Consider the following 23,667-nt stretch of genomic DNA (forward strand, 5'->3'; position numbering starts at 1 on the left):
TTTAGCATTGCCATGCCTTTCATACATAAAAGGGATGGATTAACCTTTACTCTTCACATATAAAAAATACATGTTATGTGATATAAAGTACGGCTGACTTCTTCCAAGCTATGGAAAAGAGATCACTCTGCGAAACAGGATTAACGGTTGATTGCTGGGTGGTTCTCTAATCTGGGTTCCCCCGGTGACCCATGTGTGAAGTGACAGAACTGAAAGAATAGTGGTGGTGTAAACAGCATAAATAAAACATGGTTCATGTCCCTGAGTCGTAAAGTGGTTTGGCAGTGGCCACTCAGCAGATAGATGGGGACTCATGCAGGTGAGGGATGGAAATGTTCAGATTGGATTCAAATAAAACTGAGCGGGGTTTGAGGGGACATCCATCAAAGACGGACACACAGTGAAGAGGTTAGTGACCTTCAAGGTTGAATCCCTGTCTGATCAGTCCCATAGCTACTTGGAACTCATTTGTCTACAAGTAATTTCTTTGTTCAGATAAGTAATTTGTTATAGTGGATAAAGATGCGTATCAACAAAGATATTATGTTAATTCTAAAACAATATATCACTAGGGATAGGCTACTCTACTTGCAGGTAGATCGTATCTCTTAATTACAACACACATAGCGAAAGTACTCTTTAAATTGTTTCTCCAAATCAACCACATTTCCATCTCCAAAACAGTCCCTCACACTTTCATTTTTCTTCGATTTGTTATTCGTCTTAACACAGACGTCTAAAAATCATAACAAATTTCGGTAAAAAAAAGTGTTTGACCTTTGCACAATAAACATATTTTTGTCTTGGTCGAAGTCACAGATCTAAGTAAAATTTTGAGATTCTACAGCTACTGTGCTGCAGGTCCATATAATGCGTCATTACGCATGCGGCGGCAGCTAGGATCACCGTAGCTTATAGTTGCTGGGAATTCGCTGACAGAGCAGCACTACCAGTTGTTTTCGCGGGCAGATGTTCGCGCAACAGCAGGTGCCGCTTGCCACTAAACTGCACTGAAGTGTCGGTTATAAGTATATTGAATTGAATGCTTAAAAACATTTTTATGATACGGACTGCTTTTTCTTGTTTACGTTTTTTAAGATTTGTGAAATGCGCTCGGTAATCAACTGCTACAGGTAAGAAACTTAAGCATATATCTAACTACATTTAACAAATATCATCACTTAAGAAATTAAAATATCAAAATATTTCTGAACATGGTGCGCTCCTATTTTTGTGTACAAAAAAAACTGTTATTAAGGGCATACGTATTTTGCTCCCCAAGTGCGCCCTAGCATTTCTAGGATGGACGTTTACTTTGTATGACGTACGTGGTTCGTATAAGTAAAAAAGCACGCACCGTAGCTCACCCAAAAGTAAGACGTTTGTGATCATTCGTGACAATATCTCATGCATCAAGATTTTTTTTTTTTTCGTAAGCATATTTAATATCTCAACTGTGTGACACTCTCTGAGTGTATGCACAAAAGAGTGAGAAGTAGGCTATACGTACGTGATTCTACTGGAGTATATAATGGCATGGGGAGGTAAACCATTATTAACCATGCTTCAAGTCAAGATGGCTGCTACATTTTTAGTGGAGAGCAAGTTCTTTCGTCAATTGAGCTCATTAAAAAGGGGTCAACATTCCAGCCAGGGTCAAGACCATAGACATATACTATGGTCAAGACCTCCAAACAAATTGCGGTGTTCTCCATTGTCCACGTAACGCTCGTTGATTTAAGTTGTAAAAGTATGCCTATGTCAGCGCTGATGACATTGACAGATTTACGTAACAAATTTATTCAATACAACCCGTAGTCATAAAGTGTGTGCGCAGTCAACTAGATGGATTGTCACAGAATAAACTATAGTTTAGTTTAGTATAGTTATAACATTATTTAGCAGGTATGTAGGGCAGATATAACTAAGTTTGTCTTTCAGATAAAAAGGTCCAGCACGTTGCTACTGATTATGAATATCCTTGGCATTGCAATGTTAAATATGTCAATCTATTTGGACTTCCATTAAGATGTTAAGAACATGGAAAAAATACATGTCTGGTATTTTCACCGTTGCCTGGCCTACAAACACTTGATAGGTGTGAGCTTAGTAAAGTGTAGCTCTACTGTTTTTTCAAAGGATTCACCGTATGCTTATACTATGCACTGCAGCTTTACTTTAAAACATATTTTATTGGTGTGTCAAAAAAGTTACTTCCTCATCAGCAGATTTAGTTCTCAGAAAAGCTTAACATTCAAAGAAGGAACGGGCACTGAAGTGAATTAGATTAACATAAACAGGCTTGTGTGCAGACAATAAAAAATGCTTGTGTTATCATCAAAACTCCAGAACTTGGAATATAAATTCCCCTTGCCACTCACCATGACAACACAGCAGATTTAAAAGCATTTGGAGAAAGTCAACCAAAATCAACAAACTGTCTGGAAGGCTACCAACAATATGCTGCATCCAGACTGTTTCAGAAAAGCATAGCTATAATTGCTAAACTTGGAATGTATTGGCTTCTGGTTGGAACTGATTGGATGGGCTTCTGGTTAGAACTGTACACACTATCCCCTATCTCTCTATTTTCTTTTCCTATATTACCTCCCTCAATGTGTGTGCCATTATTGACCTCCTGTGCCCATTATCTGCTGTCAGAAGGCTGGGAAGAGGCAAAGTGTGGTCGGGTGCAGGTCAGTGCTATGTTGTAATGAGGCTGGGTGCCAAGGTCGCAGCTGCAGTCTAGAAGGTGGCACAGGAGAACTAAGTGACTCATCTCATCTCCCTGATATAGACTGATGAATCCCATCAGCTCCATCACCCTCATTGACTCCCAAACCCAGGTATGCCAGGGAGCAAGGGTCTGTTCCGGTTGGCTTGGCAGTTCTACTAGAATGTTTTGCCCCTGGGATTTTTCTGCGAGGACTCTGACAGGCATCCTTGTCATAGTGGCACTGTCATCTGTCAATGGTGATAAGATCTAAGATCAAAAGTACTCCTCATGTTGCTTATTCCCTCGGGCTGTCACAGTGTCCAGATATACTTGTTGAGATTGACTGGTTCCTCTCAGGCTTTGGATCTCAAGGATTACATGTGAATGATGAGTCATCATGCTCTCAAGGTTGGAGAGTGTTCCAGATGCTCTCCCACACCCCAAGCGTCATATTTCATTCAATGGATTTCATTATCAACTTTTTTCCATATATGTTTGTCATCATCATGGTCATCTTCCATCATTATCATCATCATCCTCATCTCCACCATCTCCATGCTTTGTTCTTTCCTAAACCATTAAAATCTCAGTGAGCCTCTGCAGATACCTTGTTGGGTTGCAGCACGACTCGCCATTTAGCCTCCTAATGCTGATGGAAGGTGACTTCAGAAAGTCAATCAGTGACTAAATCAAAGCTTCTAAACTGCTACGTAAGATGGACCACGGTGTAAGGGAGATTCATTCTCTATAGTAGGATTAGGGGTGCTCTTGTTAACAAGTCAAGCAGCAAAATATACATTGCAGACACTTTACTGGCAAAGTCAGGATCAAGGTGTGGGCAAGTCAGGGGTGCGTGTCTCAAAGAAAGCAGGTTTTGAAGAACAGGGAATGGGGGTGTGACACAGAACTGACTCATCTATCCTGACAGGCAGATCCCCCAGAGATCAGGTATAAAAAGATGAGAATTTTTCTCAAGCGACTCAGGACCTGAAACGTGTCATATGTTTTAATCTGACATGCCCTTTTCATGTCAGATTAAAATCAAATAATTGAGAGTAGATGGGGATCCTACAGATGAGATGGAAAAAAAATGCCTCATAGCAAAGGAGAGCTTTCCAGGGGAAAACTTTCCAGAACATACACATTGGTGGTTTTAGTAGACTGATGATAGAACAGCTGGACAGGGGAGATTAGACAAACGACTTTAGGACAAAGGCAAGGCTGTTGGGAAGAGATTGAGACAGCCAAGGAAATATGTCCATGTATCTTAAAATAGCAAGTGAGCAGTGTTTTGTGGTTTAGGAATGATTAAACCAGCAAGCTTAAGATTACATTTCATTCTACTACATTTTATACTTCTTTTTTTAAACTGTGCTCAACATTTTTTTTGTGTCTGTGATGTGAGTGTGTGTGTGAATCATCTGTTCATATATGTTGTTCCTACTGTTATCAAAATTGTGGACTGGTAAGTCATGTGTCTATGATGAAGTGACTGCCTGATTGAATAAGGAACACCTGTTGGCTCTATGTTGTTTTTGTTTTCTCTATTTTTTAAATTCCATCTTCTGACTTCATGTAAGGGACACTTCCATAGTACCACTATGTGTGATCTTGTCATCATTCTTGTCAAGGTGTGCGTCAACTTTCCCTCTAATCGGCTGGTTACCTAACACTTATAAACACAAAACCTGAACTGATAATCACACTGTTTGAGTGGAGACAGACAACAATTTCTTCCTCAGTGTTTGCAGGTGTATTCACCAGTTATGTGTGCTGAGGGCATGAGAGGACAGGATGATTGACAGCTGTCAGAGCACTGTTATCACCACGAGATCATGTCATAATTTGATTGATATATTCGACGGTTTAACCAAGATATGATCTGCAATCCTTGCCTTCTTAGAACATCAAATTAAGGAAAAATCCAATAAAGTAAAACGAGACGAGACGAGGAATGAAGATCACAAGCTTCTCATTTCAGAACAATGTGTTAGTTTCCTGTTGTTTTTCCATCATTTGCTCTGCTGGGTGTTCTGTGCAATCAGTGTTCGGCTCAACCAATTCGATTTATTGTCGTTTTTGACTTCTGGAAATAATTCAGTACTAATGATCTTGTTGAATCCATTTGTCCATTCTGTTTTTATACAAAAGTGAGGAGCAACATAACAATGGTTTAACAAGATCTAATACAAACACAACACACTATATTTACATTTACATTTATGCATTTAGGAGACGCTTTTATCCAAAGCGACTTTGAAAAGAGAGCTTTACAAAAGTGCATAGGTCACTGATCATAACAACGAGATAGCCCCAAACATTGCGGGTAGCCAAAACATGAAACATACATTGTGAAAACTAAATAAGTTCCAAAGGGAAGAACCACAAGAGCATGTAGTTAAACAAGTTACAATTAAACAACATGAACCTTAAAGTGCAAGGGTGTGCCTGTGGGAGAAAAAAAGCAAGCAACACAATAGATTTCACAGCGAGTATAATAGTTTTAAGGCAGTTACAATTAACCAACAAGAGCAACAAGTCTCTCAATAAGAGTCATTGTGATCCTTGAGGAAAAATCAGTTTCAGCCAATGATTCCCAAGTACCGTTGTACTCCCGGAACAGAACTTTGTTGGAAGAGAGTTGGATATGGGAGGTACGCTATTGCCATGAAGCTTATTTTTCAGTCTCCAGATGTAATCTTAAACCATAATAATCTAATTTTCAGCACAGATGGCAGTTGTTACTATATACCAGTACTTATATTATTGTATGTAGAACATTGTCTCAGTTCAGCCAACAGTCCACAGCACCTGGGTTTTACTCTAAAGCTATTTGGGGAGAATTTATGTTTGCTTTCATCTTAGGGAGACTTCTACTATAAAGAGAGATTTGCAGTGTGGGGAGATTTTTTTTTTTGGTAAGGATGACTGAAATGCAATATATTTTATTGCTTTTACCAAAGTCTGAAGCTTAGTTCTGGAGGTGAAGTTTCAGAGAAGTAAATTTTGTTAAATGAATATGCAGTTGAGCAGTTACCCTCAGGTCAAGACAATGACTCATTGAATTGGGGGTTTGACATCAACACGTACAAAATTGTGCTGACAAAAAAATACTAATATCTGGACAATAATTAATTAAGTAAACAATATCAGTTAGATACATTTGATGATATTCTATCTGTCCATGTGATGACATATATGTTGTACAGTTTCTTTAGAGATATAAATTGAGCAGGCCATCTGTGATGCCCCTCAGCTGATTTTGGTTTGGTAACAACACCTGAAAATACCAGAGTTTGGGAGTTTTCGTCACTGCTTCTGAGATGCATTTGATACAACTGTCATTTCATTGATACAACGGAAGTCCTTGATTAACATATTGATGGTGTATCCACAAAGCCCAAGTCAAGCAGCCGAAATAATGGCAATTCCTTCTGTCTGCCTTGTGCCTTTATATTTCAGATAGACTCCATCTGACGCCTCCACAACCCCCTCAACAATGGCTCTGTTTCCCTCCGGAGGAACAGTGTTTGTTCTACTCCTCATTAGCAGGTAAGATGGGTTTCAGGGGGAGAGTCACTAGATCTGGCTCCCGTGGGCACACACAGTCCTTAATGAAGGGGAAGGGAATGAACGAGCGTTACTGAGTTTAGTTTGCGGCTTTTATAAAACCATTTGCAGTCGTCTGTGAACTTGAGAGAGGGATGAAAAGAGAGAGACTGAAAGAGAGAGGGGAAGAGTGATAGAAAATGTAAGCCAGAGGTACGGACACAGGGAGAAACAGACAGTGGATTATATTGTGAAACACTTCATTGGATAGCTTGTTTGACATCAGTAGTATAAAGACTCACTATGTGTCAGACCAGAGGTATTGAAATTCCATGCTAGTACAACAGAACCACTGTGTAGCACCAGTGAGGTGGTCCCCTGCACTACATAAACCATGCACTGCATCCAATCAGCTGCACTAATGGCTACAGAGACCATGCAGAGAAGATGATGGGATGTCTTGGTGCATGCTTTGCCTGTACCGTGACAAGAACTTTCTCCTCTTTAAGCTGCCCTATTTTTCCAGAGCAAAAAAATACGCACACTCTTCGCTAAACTTAGATAACCAGAACCCCAGTGGGAAACACCACTTCCTGGCATTATGACATGATATGTTGGCCCATGACAGAGCAGCCAAGGGAACCATCCCTGGTGAGATTAACGAAACACATTGCCTGGCACTCATGGTGTCTCAGTAGTGTGTGCCATCTGTACTTGGTATAGATGACGTCCTAACAACCATTGAGCTGCTCCCATCTATACATGACCTATGTCTTGATCAATATTGAACTGAGAATAAATCAACACAATACCTTGAGGTCATGTAAGAAAGACAATGGCAAAATGTAACTATGCAGGTTAAAGTTCAACTATACATACCATTTACAATAACTTATTATTGATTATTGAAAAAGCATTCACTCCTCAAAGCCACTATGTCACAAGGAGAGATTAAGGTTTTGAGAGCACACGTCTTAAGTCAGGCATGCAGTGCATTTTGGCTTTGAAAATGTGTCGCCATTATCGGATGATAAGTGTGAGTCTGGCCTTAGAAAACTTCGGGGACTTTGCTCACATGTCCCTGGCTCTCTTGCTGAAAACCCTTGCAACATCACAGCCTTGTTTCTCTCCTCCCAGTCAAAAGAACAGAGAGAGATAGAATCAAGGGAGAGGCTGGAGATCCCAGCTGGGTGGCTTTTAAAGACATTGCTTTGAGAAGCTTTAAAATGTGTTCCCACAAGACACGACTAGCTACGGTTTCAACAGGGAAATAAAAATGTTTACAAAACACTTGCTAATCCTGGGTCAAATTTAAGACTGAACACATGGTTCAAACACACATGACTGAGATAAAAGACTGGAACCAGAAGACAGAGACAGGGTGCTACAGTCTCACTGTGTCTGTGAGCTCTCCACTGTAGCAACGGAGAGCTCACAGACAACACCCTGATCTCTTATGCTGCCGTTAAATCACATAGTCCAACTGTCAGTCACAGCAAGCTCCAGTTCCACTGCTTTTGGCTGGCGTTTTTGGTGAAAATCTGTTTTACGACGAACCACTGTTGGTTGGTGAACTCCTCAAATAAATCAATGTGCGATAAAGTCCCTCTATGAAGTGAAGTACCAGAGTTCTTCCAAGTGCCCTCCAAATCCCCATGCAGAAGCGCTAGAGTCATGGATTAAGCTCTTATTAATATGCTAATGGATGGGTTTGTCATATTAAGAAATAGCAGAGCTTTTCATTGTGTTTAGGGATTGTACCCTCCTTTAGTGCTCTCAAAGTCAGCAGTATCTCAGAGACTACTGTTTCAGAGGATCCACTGAAATAGCACATGTTCTTCAGCCTTCAGCAAGCGGTTTCTGCAGATATCTTCTTCCCCTAACATAGATCATACATAATCCCAGATCACACAGCACATTTTTGTGTCGTGCTCTTTGTGAATTTATGTCCCAGGCTTGTCCAAGTCACTTGTTAAGGGGATGATAAGTTTGAACTATTCCTGTCTTATCTGATCTAGCCAGCATCTACATGAAGCCCTCAGATCTTCCCTGCATATACACAATACAGTTGTATTGTAAAATGAATTTCTATTATAAAAGTATGAATTCCTTTCAAGACACTTTCTCCTATTAAAACTCTCAAGAACCATTTACTTAATGAATCTCTACAACTTCAGTTTCCACTACATGGAAGTTATTAGAACTCCTTTGGAGCTCCCTGCCTCCTTTGGGAGTGGTCACTACATTTCAGTATAATCCATGAATATACAACTCAAAAAATATTTGCAAAGGATCGTACAGTGTGAAAAATATGCCCAAACCACCTATTACAATTATGTGATTTAAGTTTCAAATATTCCTGTTGAAGGACAAATCCAAAAAAGAAAATTGCACACTGGTCAAGTGTTGAGATGTCCTTAAAAAAAATCTGAAATGTTTGGGATTTATTTACAAGCTTGACTGACTTCAATATTTCAAGCTACATTTGAACTACAGTGGTTTTTCATTTGTTGCTGAGCTGTAGTATATTTTGGTCCAGACTAGCTTTAGCTTTCTTCTTGTTGTGTTTTGTCCAGTGTTGTGGAAGAAACCATAGTAATTATTCTGTTTAGTGGATTGTTATGGATGGTTAACCGCTTCACGTCATTAAGTAACAATTTAAGTTAACACAATAATGAGAAGGAACGTCTCTTCAGATAATTATTCTCTTACAGTGTTCCACAAAAACATCTTTGTAAGATTACTCAGTTTAGCATTTGAGGGGATTTCAAGTTTGTTTCTTTAGTTTGATGATCTTGATATAGGAGGAGCCTCTTTCTCATTCCAAGGTAATCTGGAAATCAAGGAGAGGGGAGGTCAGATGGCTGAGTGGTTAGGGAATTGGGCTATTAATCAGAAGGTTGCTGGTTCAATTACCGGCCGTCAAAAATGACTTTGTGTCCTTGGGCAAGGCACTTCACCCTACTTGCCTCAGGGGGAATGTCCCTGTACTTACTGTAAGTTGCTCTGGATAAAGTGCGTATGCTAAATGACTAAATGTAAGGAGAGACTGTACAGCTAGACTTTTTTTGACCTATACCCTCTTCTCCAGAACAAAACACTTCCATGGTCAGTTACCTTATGTTTGCCTTAAATACATCCCCTGCTTCGTTTTTGTGTAGACAGGGGTTAACACAAAACTTGCATTTATGAGCTGTACAAGCAGGCATTTTAAATTTGCCGGACTGAGCTGCATGCATCTAAATTTATAACAGAACACTTGGCAGTCACTTGTCTAAACCAAATGCCACAGTAAACAGGCTTTTTCTAGACTTGCATCATGTCTTAGCCTGGCTTTGGGTTTATTTAGCTGAGCTTGGCCTTCTATAATAATCTATTTTTAAGTCCATAAAATTCACAGTAAATTAGAGTCATATTTTAACAATAAATTGTGAATCCATGCAGAGAAAACACAGAAGAAAAAAGTATCTGCGTAGGGCCATTTTTATTTGGTTTGCTCTTTTTTATGGCTGTTGGGAGATGGGAATATCTGGAGCTTGTCCTCACAGGACCAGACTTTCACATTTGCATCACCGCACTCTGGGAATTACATTATTGCACAGGCCGTTATTTTGCCCAATGTGGAGGAGAGGAGCGTGAGGATCTGCTCAACCACAGCAGACATTCCTTTGGAGCCCATTAAGGAGGCTGAGCACACATCCAATCAATTACTCATGCCTGATTCTAACAAGCATGGGCCGCATGGGCACTCAGAGACTTGATGATGGATCCATACACAATAGACACCAAGCAGCTACTCAGTGCTCCCCAGAGGCTAGGTATGTCTCACTGTAGGTGGCCAAACAGACCAAATCAGACAGAGAACAATATATTTTTTATGTTGCCCACATGTCTTCTGGCATGTTTCCTATGTCTTCCCTCTGTCTACAAGCCCTTTTCCAAAGTATGCATTTCATCATTTTACTTACTGTAATGTGAACAGTGCACAGTTTCAGTTAATGTGTTATGAACACAAAGACTGTTGAAATGCAATTGAAAGCAATACTCTTAATCTGTTTATCATTACTCAGTAATGTAAAAATGGTATGCACCCTATGCAGCAAATGACGATACACATTCTGTCTCTATAAGGTCGATTTTTTAGTTTTTGGTTGGTTTGTATTGAATACCTAGCTGAATGTAGTCTGCTCACCCTGTTGCATCAGCCACAAGCAAGTCAATCTCAACAGTAAAAAAACATGTTTCACACTCAGTGCACATATTACCCGGTAAACTCATGAAAAATGTACGTAGCAAAACAGTGGAGGTGCACAGTTACAGGTACATTCAACAAATCCATTCAGCCAATTCCTAAATGTGAGTATTGGTGTAATTAATAGATTGATTAACATGAAATAAATGTGTAGTTTCTGGTTGATCTGGGTTGAGATTGAAGGAAATCCAATGGAGGATTTGTTTGGAATGTGCTTCACAGAAGGGTGCCAGTTTTTCCCATAGCAGGTGTGACTGAGGGAAAATGTGATGCCTTTGGAAGAAAAGAGGGCTCTTGTCATTCCCCCATGATTGTGGAGGAGCTTAGGGAGCTGCCTAGCATGAAGAGAAAGAAACATCTGTCTTAATCCACACAACGTTACATAGTCCTGTGCCACTTTTTTGTGACTTGCCTACCCTGCTGTCGACTGAGAGAATGAGGTGAGGGTCTGAGGATGTCTTAGTCCCAGCTGTGCTGCGGAGAATAATCTCCACCTAAGCGAGCAGCCCTGACTTCCCTTAAATCCCATTTCACAGCTGCAAAATTATTATTCTAAGCAAAGGAGAAAGGAAGATGGTTTAATTCGGCCTGACAGGCGAAGATTCCGGTGTGTGGCGAACATTTCTGATGCAAGTTGAGGACGAGGCTTGTGCCATATGTTCTCACCTGTCTCACCCCCCTCCCCCCCCTCCCTCCCGCCTGTCTCTGATCGGTGCCTTTTCATGACTGAGCCCCGGGCTCAGGGAGCAGGTCAGAAGGCTGCTCTGTAGCGAGGTCTACTGCTCAAGGTCCATGCGGAGTGAAACAGTTAATCTAATTTTGACCTATATGCAGACAGAACATTAACCATTGTCAAGGGCTTTCATATGATTTAGCACTGATCGGTAGAATTGTCATTAACTGGTGTTTTTATATGAATGAGCGTGACTGATTATTTGACCTTGCTGTACATGGAGGGCTATACAGAGAATGATGGTTAGAGTAGAATTCCATATGCATAAATTCAAACCATTGTTTGGGTTTTAAGGAATCTTGCCCACATACATTTTGAACTTGCTGCAGGATTGAAAACCGAACTTGCATGAATCTAGATTCACATAGATTGACCATGATGGACTAAAAAATAACAAGTTTAAAGAGAACACTGTATTGAAAGACATGATGTTTTATTTATTAGACTGATGGATGTGGAGATGGATACGGGGAATTAAAAGTTCCAAAGAAATAGAAAAATGTATCTTGTCGGCACGTTGAACAAATGCGTTTGATGCCTTGCACATCCGGTCTTTGGACATGTGATAAAGGAAAACATCACCCCTATGGTGAAACCAAGCCCTCGTGTCATCAAATCCTGTTGTGCCCTGAACATGTTCTTGAATGGGGATACCCATTCAATCAAATCATTTTCTTTCAATACTTATGGTATCTATCATATCACTCTAACTGCACGCGCGCAGGGGACTGCTCGTTGCCGTAGGGATCTCTCCAGGGGTATGGGGTTGGAAGTCGGATGGGTGAAAGCTCGGGGAGAAATGTGCTGTCTGATGTGTGTTTGTTTGTGTGTGTGTGTCTGCGTGTGTGTGTGTGAAATACAGAGTAGGAGTGTGGAGAACGTTAAGCTTCCTCATTTCTCTGCAGGGGCCATGTTGGGCTGAGTTAATGTGTTGTGAAATTCAAGAGCATGGTCCGGACCGATGCTAGACTCAGCTGTGTCTGCGCCCGGGTAGGAGGGGGAGGAGCCTCCAGGGGGCCTGTTTCACTGAGACAGGATCTGAAACGGCGGATGCTCCCACAGGGTTGACCCACCCCGCCCCCACACATCCCCCTATCTCCCCCACCACACCGTGGTACCATCTCTGCTCCTTTCTCTTCGTCCACCCCCACAGTCCAACATCAAACTTCCATTAGTCAAATCACACACACAGCCTACTGTACACCGGCCTATTGGAGTTTTGGAGTTTAACTGTGAACAAGCATGCTTCTGTGTGTTCACTCATCTACTTCCTGATCAAAGGTGATCAGGTTATTGAAGCATATTAGCAATAGCATGTAGAGGTAGACTATAATTCACAGTTAATTCTCTCAATAACACTGAAAGGAAGATAAGGAATGGGAGAGGTTTATCCAACAGCTGCCCTTTTAAACACTGAGGTGAAGAAGATGTGTTGTGACTACTCACGCAAGGCCAATGAGGAGGCCAATTAGCACACTTAGATCCACAGTGTCACATGTCCATGCTAATAATATAGTCAACACAAAATGTGCCACCATAGATCAAGTCTTTTAAATAGTGTTTAAAGGCAGTCACTTCACAGCAAAGTCATCAGGGAAGTTGATGATCTTCTAGTTATGTCATAAGGCAGACTTCATCATCCATTGTGTCATCAGTCAGTGTTGATATGTCAAATTGGAGGTTCCTCCTTCTTATTTTGGATTTGTTTTCAGGGCTTTTGTGGTAGTCTGGGGTGTGCCAACTGTGCACACGAGGTCCTGTTCAGTTCTTCTGTTGTCTGAGCCAAGTGTCAGCTTGTTATTCCTGATGGTCGGCCCACGTGGCAGGTGTGGCAGCTCCTGTCGGCTAGCACTCTGGGATTCAGCACTCTACTGAGCATGCTTTCATCGAGGGAATAGAGCCTTGAAACATCCTGCTGTGATTGACATATGCTAATACCGTGTTTCAAAAGTCCCTCTCCTCTGTACAATATAGGAGTGTTGGACAAATGGCTGCTAGCATGTGAATGGTTGATAAATGCTGGTTAATGATTGCTATTAGCCTTTGTTTCGTGGCTGTCTCCAGGGACCTTCAAATGATGTTTCTGTCTTCATATTGTGTCAGGGCTCAGTGAATGGGCCCAAGATGTTTGGCAGGTGGTGGGGATGCACAGGCTCTGGCTGCGCCCCAAGTGAGGAGGTCTGGAGTAGTTTACAAACAAGGCTGGATGGTCTGGGGTGCAGTTCGTCCACAGCCTCTATCACAGTGCTGTACTGGAGGAAAACACTGGGGTGGAAATTGAAATATGTTTTTAATGTTTAAGAATTTATTGGCACTGATGAACAGAATAGATCTCACAGGTAGTTTTTTTCAGCTATCGATCACTTTTGGGCTGTGGTTTTACAAATGTGTCCTCTATTTTGCCATGAATTTGACTTGCCTTTTGTCTAGTAATTAAGACCCACAGTTCAGTTCAGATATTTGTGGCATATCTTCCATGTCTCCCAAAGGTGTAGCTGGGCTTTGGCGCCAGTCACATACATATACACACGTATGCACTGTTACGGCTGAAGACATGCATGGAGATACGCAGGTCATTCGAGGTGACCCATTTTTAACATTCTGTGTTCCAGTGGCAGCACACTGTCACAAACACATCTTTTCCATCTCAGGAGATGTCGCTGTGTCTGTAAAATGTTACATGGGCTAACAACAGGCTGGATTTGCCACTCCAATGACTGAGAATACATGGAGCATAGCAACAGTACGCCGGCAGAATGCCACCTCGGGGTCTCTAAGTGTTCTGGACACAGTCAGGTGAAAGTCAAGGATATTTTGAATATCTTGGTGTTATGTGTGCTTTGCCGACCTCCTAAATCAGTCTATTTCTGTGGTTGCTCCTAATGCAGCTGAATGCATCTGGATCTGCACATGTCTGGGGAGGAGCGGTTGTGTGGGGGCGAAGTGTTTGCCTGACAGTATGTTGGTGACTCAAAATCCAGTTGAAGGCTTCTGCAAATTGACTCATTAGAGATGACGCTAACACTGTCTTGCAGTTAGCGTCAGGTTCCGCGCTTGTTGCAATGAAAGCCATTCCACTGCATATGTGGAAAACAACTGAGTTTGTTTATTTAGTTTGAGCATAAAACAATTCCGGGTTCCAGAGCAGAGCAGTTTCCAGAGCAGTGTATACCTGTAGATTTAGGAAAGGGATATAACACTGCAATACGAAGGCACAAGGACAACACTGACCTCATGTCAGCAAATTCCAGTTTCTCGTTTCTCAGTGAGAGCTGAAGATGAGTTTGGCTTTCCACTTTGGGGACATCTGGCATAGGGAGTTTTTCTGCAACATCTGTGGAGCACTGCAGTGCTTTGTAGTATCCAGAGTACATACAATACAGTGCTGTACAATAAGAAAGCAAAGAGACAGGATATGGTGCTATGATTGAAATCTCTTCCTGATCCCCGGTCAAATCTGATCCTCCTGCTCTGCTGCATGGCTTTGAAGAGGACAATCAATGGGAGTGCTTAGTGAGAGGAGGAAAGAAAGACGAGCTGTAAGAGCACAAAGTTAAATAATGCTGATTGACACCTTTTTAGTGTTTGGACCCTCACAGCTTCAAAGTAATCCAATTATGAAGAGAGACGTTTTTTTTCTTTCTTTCCCGTCACCCCAAGTTGTTTAGAGGCTTTCATTTCCGAGTCTTTTCACATCTTCAGGCGTTGTTGTGGATCTCCGTCTCTAGATTCAAACTAATAGGGAATCTACAAGGTGTCCACTGGGGAGGAATACATATGGAGTGTGGAGCTAAATAATTTCATTTCTTCTCCCTGTTTCTGTGACTTTTTTTCCCCAGGATGTTAGAAAACTCTCTGCTCAGCGCTGAGGTTAAAGAGGGAGAGATTCTGCCTCCTACCATTCAGAAGCTGATGAAAGGATACAATAAGTACCTCAGGCCCTTCTTTGACAGTAAGGAAAACTATACATGGCCATGGAAAATGAGATGCTGCTCAAAGCACCTGTGTGTGTGCGTGTGTGTGTGTTTGTGTGCATGTGTGTGTGTGTACAGGAAGAGGTTGCTGCAGCATTTATTTTTCCTATTACTGCATGTGTTTGAGGATATTATTTTGCAAGGCAACAAATAAATCAAGAACCATAATAGTAGAAAAATTTTAAGTAGCCTTGTTCCATGAGAATTACACACAACCTGTAGAACTATGTCTAAAAGAAGAATACTACAGATGAATACATAACTACACAAGATGGTATTCAATTGAGTACTTCATATACTGTATGGTGTATATATATATATGGTTCATATAGTTCATGTGTGCCTCCTAAAAACACAGGTTTCATTACTTAAGAATTAAGCTGCTTGTATCCGCCTGAAACAACTGCCTTGCCTAGGGTAAACATTACAATATACAGTGTTTCTATGTGTAGCCTTTGATCACCAGCTCATTGTTGTAGCTTCGACTATTCATTTATTATATCTGATATCTGGCTCTGAGATGATGACAGTGTGATAAGGCTTTGTTTGCCCACTTTGATCAGTGATCGCAGAGACCAAAGCGAATTTGAAAACATCAGAAAGATTTTCGGGGGCTTCTCAGGACATGAACCCCACTCACTGGAGGAGAGGTTCCTGGAAGGCACTATGGATAGAGCCAATCTTACACACACACATGCACACACACACATGCGTACTCACTCAGTAATGGGCACTTTGGAGCTCAATTCTTATGGTTAGTTCTTGTGGTTTAGGCACAGTGTGGCGGAGAGATAGAAAACAAGAGAGCTGCAAGCTATGGCTTGCTGAAAAGCACTGGGTAATTCCCATCTGTCTGAGCCACACGCAACATACTGTGGCTGTTGTATCTTCTTATGTTGAGTTTCCAGTTTCAGCATTCAAGTTTCCCAAACTTGCTGGCCTAAGGCATTTTGCATAACTCTTTTTTTCATTCTACAGTACTGCTGTTAAAATCCACATGATGTGTTCTCTCTCTCTCCATTTTCTAACTATCTAACTGTACTTTCTCTGCTTTGTAGATGGCCCTGTAACAGTGGGGATGAGTTTGGACATTGCCAGCATTGACACCATATCCGAGATCAACATGGTGAGACTTGCAGATTTTAGTTTTACTTCACAGTTCAACTTTTCCCTGACTGGTTCATAGCAATGTGATCCAAGAATCATCCTAATAGCATGTGTTTTTTTCGAGTCCAGCCAGGATTCAACTTTAAACAAGACTGTTTGTTGTGTTCGGTGACTTTTGACTGTCTGTCTAGGACTACACAGCCACCATCTTCCTGCGCCAGCGCTGGACGGATGAGCGCCTGGTGTTCGAGGGCAACAAGAGCCTGAGTCTGGACGGCCGTCTGGTGGAGCTGTTGTGGGTGCCCGACACCTTCATCGTGGACTCCAAGAAGTCCTTCCTCCACGACATCACGGTAGAGAACAGACTGATCCGCATCTTCCCCAACGGAACTGTCCTGTACGCCTTGAGGTGAGGGACGACACAGTGTACAGTTAAACGGTGTCCAGTTGTAATTGGTTCAATATCTCTTCTGGTTTAGGCCGACAGTATTTCATGGGCAGACCTTCGTACTCGGTGCGCTTGACTGTGTGCCGAAGGAGCGATCCATCGAAGCCATTGACCTTGCAGACAAATTAAATTAAATCAGTAGACCCGTCTTCAGGAATGCTACATCATATAGATAATCTAGATGAGCTCAAGTGTAGCAGGAACATGATAAAGGGGCATGTTGGCCAGTGATTGGACCAAGCAAATGGATTATAGACAGCTCTGTACCAGGTCTTCAGAGGGAAGAAGAAGAGAGGGAATTCCCCTGTGATCTACAGTTTTATACACTACTAGACTTGTAATTGTCTTTGGTAGCTGAAGGACTGGTGTCCATGATTGCTGTCCATGGTTCTGAATACTCATGAGGTTTTGAATGGACAGCTGCGTTGCTGTTTGTTTTACCACCATTGCTACTGTTATTTACCATCATAACAAAGCCAAGATTTCACACTGCATTGCTGTGCATCATAACTGTGTCCATGCATGTGGTTAATCAGTTCTTATTGTGAGCACGATGTCGTTGGTGTATGTTTGTGGGGCCTCGTGTCCAGCGTGCACATTTCAGACTGCATGGGCATGACAGCAACAAAGCGTGAACGCACCCATCCTCTGCAGACGCTCACGACGGGATCTATCTATAGCGTCTCCAGCATGTGTTCATGTGGTGCGTCCGAGTGTTTCTTCACAGGCCTATGCCAGTGTGTGTGTATGTGTGTGTGTGTGTGTGTTTCTGCAACCGCATGGAGGCTCTCCTCCACACATGGAGACACACCCATTCCACCGAGGGCTTGTCAGTCTGTCAGCGGAGGAGGACGTGTGCCAGGAGGAGGGCAGGAAGAGGCTGGGGGGGCACGGGGGTGGCGGGGTGGGATGGGGTAAAGGGCAGCCGAGGCAGGCCTGGAGGGGAAGACTGTGTGTGGAAGAGGCACCATGGGAGGAGGGCTAGCAGCTGCTGTGGTGCTTCCAGTGGTGGGCCTGGGGGGAGAAACACAGTAGTGATTCTGCCCGAGAGGTGAACAACAACTTCCGATCTGCTTTTCTTGTCTCTTTCCAGGATTACCACCACAGTGGCCTGCAATATGGACCTGACCAAATACCCCATGGACAAGCAGACTTGCACACTGCAGTTGGAAAGCTGTAAGGACACACCTTTGTGACACCTTTTTGACACCTTTGTTATTGCTAGCTCTACTGCGAAGAGTCCATGTCCATTCGATGGCTGTGGCTTCTGTGCACACAAACATGCACACAAGGGCACACACATACACATAAACACACACATTTAGATTACTGTTTCAGATCTGCCAAAGCTTGGGAAATGTGTCAAATACATCAGTGGCTTTGATGCGGATGAGAGTATGAATGTTTATGCATGAGGAAGCGCGTCAGGGTTCGGGGGGGTGGGGGAGGAGAGAGGGGGGGGGTTGTGTTGAGAGGGAGGGAATACATGTGTAGGTGTGCTTATCTCGACTTATTTAATCGTAAACCCAGGATAAGACTGCGTCAGATGTGAAATTCCAAGGCAACCCTGTCTGCCCCTTAATCCTTGGTTGGCCCCAGAACTCTCTTTATTACAAACCCTTACATTTTAGGATCAGGCTTGCCTTGTCCCTGATCTGCCCCTGCCTACCCCCAACCCCACCCCCCCCACACACACACCCTTCCCCCCAGTTACGCAAGGCTAAAGCTGCAGGGAGTCCGAGGAACAGCGAGGGGAGTGAGGAGGAACAACAAATAGCAGAAGTGTCTCTCTCTCCCTCACTCCATCGCTCTGCATCACCCTCTTTAACGGCAGCGAGGCAGGCTAAGCTAGCAGCTGATCTGAACCCCGCCAAAACAGCTCCCTGCCAAACCAACAGAGCTAAAGAGGTCTCCGGCCCCTCTGAGCCCACTGCAACACGGAGAGGTTAATGCCAGGTAAACGCATGGAGGATGGGTTCCCTTTGCTTTCTTGCCAGGGCTTAGTGTCTGACACTGCATTCCTCTCCCGTCCTCTTTACCCTGCGCTCTCAGGATGAGACGCAGGCTTATAAAAAAGAAGGATATGATTCTGTTTCATGCTGTGCCAAAAATGGATTGTCGCTCCCCGCACACTCTACATTTCTGACGGGAGCGAAAAGTTTGGAGCAAGAGGAAGCAAGCCTTGCCAGGCATTAATAGAGCGATAATGGTAAAATATTTAGTGGAAACTGACAGGACAAAGGGGCCGAGAGTCAAAAGGCGTTCGCTGGGGTGTTTGATTGTTGCTTTCAAGACGGGAGCACAGTGGAGCGATGTGGAAGGGAGTGGTTAGGTGTTTAAAAGGGAGCCATTTTAAATAGTGTCTCTTCTTCAAGGCAGCATGGTATTTGAAGAGATTAGCTGTACACTTTGCAGGGTTGAAAGCACCTCTAGACAGCCCCTAATGCTCCCTGATGTTAATGCGTCTTCCAAGCCAGCGCACTTGATGGCACCACTCATTTTTAACCCCAGGGTTCAAACATGAGCAAATCTCCTCCTGACTCTGTCGGTCAAGAAAATAATGAGCAAAAAAAACCTAAAAGACTGAAATGCAACAAGGGTCTTCAGACGACATCAAAGTTGCCTGCGTAGTTCAGCGTCCTCCTCTGGGACACATTGGTCCATAATAATGTATGAGTCCTTACATATCATACTGTGTGTTTAGTCCCAGATGAGTCGGTTAAGAGGAGAGCAGAAGCATGAGTTAATTAGAGTCACGTTGCAGAGACAGGATGTGGGGAAGGTTTGGTGTTTTTAATGGGAGTTTTCACTCTGCCTCCTCTCTCTGCTTCTTATTCTCCAGCACCCCCTGCAGGTCAACTATAGAAATGGATATAATTAAAGGCCATGCAATAAAACCTAAATGTTACATACCTTTTTCTTTTCTATTTGTACGTCAGCGTAATATATAGCAGCACCTTATACTATTATGTTGCATCTACAGTTCTACCATCACATACTTCATTCTGTCAGTTTCACAGGGTTCATGTAAGGTTTGTCAAGCTGACTGAAAGATGCATGATAATCCTGTTATTGTGTAAGCCCGGAGATATGAAACTGTGAGCCCAGAGATAATGAAGCTGTGACGTCTTTACTGTCTCTCTGTCCCTTTCACCCTGTGTTGAAGTATTGAATGAACATTAAGGTTGCGTTGACATCAGAAATTCATATTCATTCCCTCCACATTGTCATAGTGCTTCCGAATGAACATTAGACGGGATTGCTACTGCGAGCGAGCCTTATATCCTGAATAAAACATCTGCTAACTCAAAAAAAGCTGCTTGTGCTTGTCACACTTACAGCTTCAGCAGCCAGTGTGTCCTCTGTCCTCTGATCGCTGTGTGACACGTGTCTTATCTTCTGAGTGGCAGATTGGACTGGATACTAGAACAAATTGAACAGCCACACATATTTGGGTATTTGTACATGGAAAGACTTTTTATTATTCTGTCCTGTCTGTATGTTTCTCCCTCTCTCCTTTCTTCCCGCCCTTTCTCTGTCCCTTGCTCTTTTTAACTCCATCCTTCTCATCTCCTCTCTTCCTCGCCCGCTCTCCCTGCCATCTTGTACCGCTCCCTGGCTCTCCTCCCTCCTTCTCTCCGTCTGTAGGGGGCTATAACGTCAATGATGTGATGTTCCACTGGACCAGAGGGAACGAGTCTGTGAGTGGTCTGGACACTCTGCGCCTGGCCCAGTACACCGTCGAAGACCACTACACCTCTGCTTCAGAGGCTGTCTATGAAACTGGTAGATAAACCATACACAGTACTGCAGATACACTCATACACAGTTGCCTTCAAGCACCCATAGTACAGCAGCTTCTTTATTCTTTCCATGTTGCATTTTTTTTGATTGTAGCATGAATTTAACCCCTCGCCGTAAAAGATGTATAACAGGTTTGGAATTTCATTTTTGGGAGCTTTTACTCCCAAGGTTCTCCAAGGTTCTCCAGTAAGACCCGTCTGAATGTGACCTTTCTCTCTCCAGGAAACTACCCCAAACTGATCTTCCACTTTGAGCTGAAGAGGAGCATCCTGTACTTTATCCTGGAGACCTACGTCCCTTCCAGCCTGCTGGTGGTCCTCTCCTGGGTCTCCTTCTGGATCAGCCAGTCGTCTGTTCCTGCCCGGATCTGTATAGGTAGGAAGCCACCAACACGGCTCGCCATCCATCTCTACCCACACCCTCCAGCCTCGTGGGTCAGAAGCTGTTCCAGCAAGCGTACCCCCACCCTGTCTCCAACCGGCAACCCTACCCACATGACGTTTATGACCAAAATTAGACGTTTTCTTGTCTTCTGACCATTGAGTGGCACATCAACATGACTGGGCACGTCCTCAGGCTCTTTTGAACGGTTGTTGTTCTGTTCTGTCCCAGGGGTGACCACAGTCCTGACTATGACCACGCTGATGATGGGCGCCAGAACGTCCTTGCCCAACGCCAACTGCTTCATCAAAGCCATCGACGTCTACCTGGGCATTTGCTTCAGCTTCATCTTCGGGGCATTGATCGAGTACGCCGTGGCACATTTCTGTACCATGCACCACCCAGACTCCCACCTCATCATGGTGAGTGCCACTAAAACCGGCTTACGGGGGTTGACGTTTGCCCCGTCTTCCTGCCCTCTCTTCCTTCTCAGGCATCCTCGTCGGTGTGTTTTGCCGTTTGTCACAGTGAGTTTTTGGTTACATGTTCGTCTCCGTCTTCATCATAGCCGTTGTCGTCATGGTCGTTTTCATCATCATCATGTTCATCAGCATCAACAGGCAACCGTGATGCACGGTAGGTTCATGCACTGTACGCTTTCTCCAAAGCCAAGTGCAAGCTCTCTGTTGCTTATAGAGCATACACTATGTCAACCGGCCTCCTTCTCCTTGTCCTCTAGTACGGCCATCCGATGCGTGACTTTGACGAGGAGATGAACGGCATCGTCACCACCATCGCCAACAACGCCAACCGGGCCAAGAGGCGCAAGGAGACCCCCGTGGCGCCCACCATGGCCGTGCCCTCCGAGGCGGCGGGGGCTCCCTCCAGCCCCACCGGCAGCGAGCCCAAGCCCGAGCCCCCCACCGAGGAGCCCCCCAACCGCTGTCTGAGTGCCCTGGCCCTCATCCGCAAGGTCCTGCGCTCCATAAACTGCTGCCACGTGGAGAACCCCCACTACATAGACAACTACTCCCGAGTCACCTTCCCCCTCTCCTTTGTCATGGTCAACCTGCTCTACTGGACGTACTACCTGTACTTCTAACATGGAACACGTGGCCGTGTGTTTGTGGTCGTGTGTGTGTGTGTGTATGGGTGTTTTGTGTGCTCGTGTGAATGTGTCTGAGAGAGGTGAGGTGTGTACAGTATGTATGTACTATGTGTGTATGGTTGGTTCATACACGTGTCAATTTTATCAATTGAGTGTGAGCATTTTGTACATTCCTGTTTGTGAGAGATGCACACTCTATGTAGCATAGACCGTTGTAGTGGGTCACTACAGTTTCAGAGGAAGATCATATACAGTAGTTTCTTTCCATAGCTCGGGGCGTGAACTTGTTGAACAGAAGATTGATTGGCCAAGCCTGGTGATAAGCAGCAGTGGGTCTAGATGTGCTGTGTAATGTTGTCTTCCTGGGCAACAGTATGTGTGGTGAGGGAGAGAGAACCCAGGGTATCAGTGACGCCAGGTTACCCTAGGGCTATCGTTTGTCTCCACTCTCGCTCCAAATCACCATCTCTCTCACTTCCCTCTATCTGTGGCCTCTCCTCTCTCTCGTTCTCTCTCTCTCTCTCTTTCATGATCTTATCCTCTCTCTTCCCCTCTTTCTCTCTCTCTCATGCTCTTATCCTCTCTCTTCCTCTTTATCCCTCTCTGTCCCGTAACATTCTCTATGGTTTTTATTGCCAGTATAAATCCAGTGGCCTTGGCTCCCTCCAACACATTATGGAAATCGACTCCCAATGAAGGCCACCATAAACACTTTAATATCATTTGTCAACTCACAGTACGCGCCACTATGTTTTACAAGGGAGAAGACTTCCAGTGCCAGCAGCACCTTAACCGGACAGACATAATGCAATTGGTGTGAATATACAGCGCTAAACAGACAGACAGGCAGCCTATATGGTGATATATGCAGTATTCCTCAAGGGCGCTGGTAGTATTTTCCACTGTGCTTTTGTACAACATGCTGTGTTGATAGTAAATACTTGTACCTTAACGTAGTATTGATGTTTTAGGAGACTGATGTTTTGAATATGGATGAGAATCTGACAAGATTTCAACAGGATGTCATCCTCAGTGCTTATAGGGCTTGAGCTAACATGACATGCTTGGAGCTTGGAGGGAATGTGACATTGTACAGATATGTTTCAACAGTACGTAGTAATAACCAAAGGACCAAAGATTTCAAATTGATTTGTTATCCTTCTTGGTTTTGTGTTCATAGTTTCTTCTAAAAGTTTAGTTAAGTTTAACTATAAATACATTTACACAAACTGCTAGACCGTAAATGGCCATTATCATCTGTGAAATCATAGCAGCATGGTTTTAGCATGCAAAAAGGATTTATTTAACAATCCACATTACAAATGTACCATGTAATTTGAAAAGAGGGTCTCTTACAGTGAAATGCATGTTTCTTATTCTTTTCTTGAATATCCTGATTATGAAGTTACATATTTCATCAATGACTGCAAAATATAAACAGAGCTTCCATTAGCTACAGAACAATGTCAGATATGATATGCTGTCCCTAGTAATGCATTTATTAACAATGTATATAATGGGAATCCATGTTTGCAAAAACTGTTATTGGTCCATTGCCATCTGTGTTCATTCCGGCCATATAGTTTTTTAAAGAG

The 23,667-nt window shown here is 43.3% G+C and overlaps 1 protein-coding gene across 1 annotated transcript; it reads left to right on the plus strand.

The window, feature by feature from the left end:
* The first annotated feature begins 997 nt into the window (after positions 1-997).
* On the plus strand, positions 998-22,066 carry LOC146268353 (gamma-aminobutyric acid receptor subunit pi). The gene is made up of 10 exons (XM_084709519.1): positions 998-1,133; positions 6,179-6,268; positions 15,090-15,202; positions 16,283-16,350; positions 16,523-16,740; positions 17,873-17,955; positions 20,428-20,565; positions 20,806-20,958; positions 21,196-21,386; positions 21,704-22,066. Exons 2-10 carry the CDS (start codon positions 6,216-6,218, stop codon positions 22,064-22,066), a joined length of 1,380 nt encoding a protein of 459 aa, XP_084565645.1. The 5' UTR covers positions 998-1,133; positions 6,179-6,215.
* Positions 22,067-23,667: the final 1,601 nt, after the last annotated feature.

Source organism: Hypomesus nipponensis, chromosome 11 (genome assembly GCF_054491055.1).
Source record: "Hypomesus nipponensis isolate SF chromosome 11, ASM5449105v1, whole genome shotgun sequence".
Classification (NCBI taxonomy): domain Eukaryota; kingdom Metazoa; phylum Chordata; class Actinopteri; order Osmeriformes; family Osmeridae; genus Hypomesus; species Hypomesus nipponensis.

Excerpts from the sequence above, each read along its gene's own strand:
- LOC146268353 (XM_084709519.1), top strand. The coding sequence starts at position 6,216 with ATGGCTCTGTTTCCCTCCGGAGGAACAGTGTTTGTTCTACTCCTCATT. Across the intron at positions 6,269-15,089 it reads GTTCTACTCCTCATTAGCAG|GATGTTAGAAAACTCTCTGC; the intron begins GTAAGATGGGTT and ends TTTTTTCCCCAG. Across the intron at positions 21,387-21,703 it reads CAGACTCCCACCTCATCATG|TACGGCCATCCGATGCGTGA; the intron begins GTGAGTGCCACT and ends CTTGTCCTCTAG.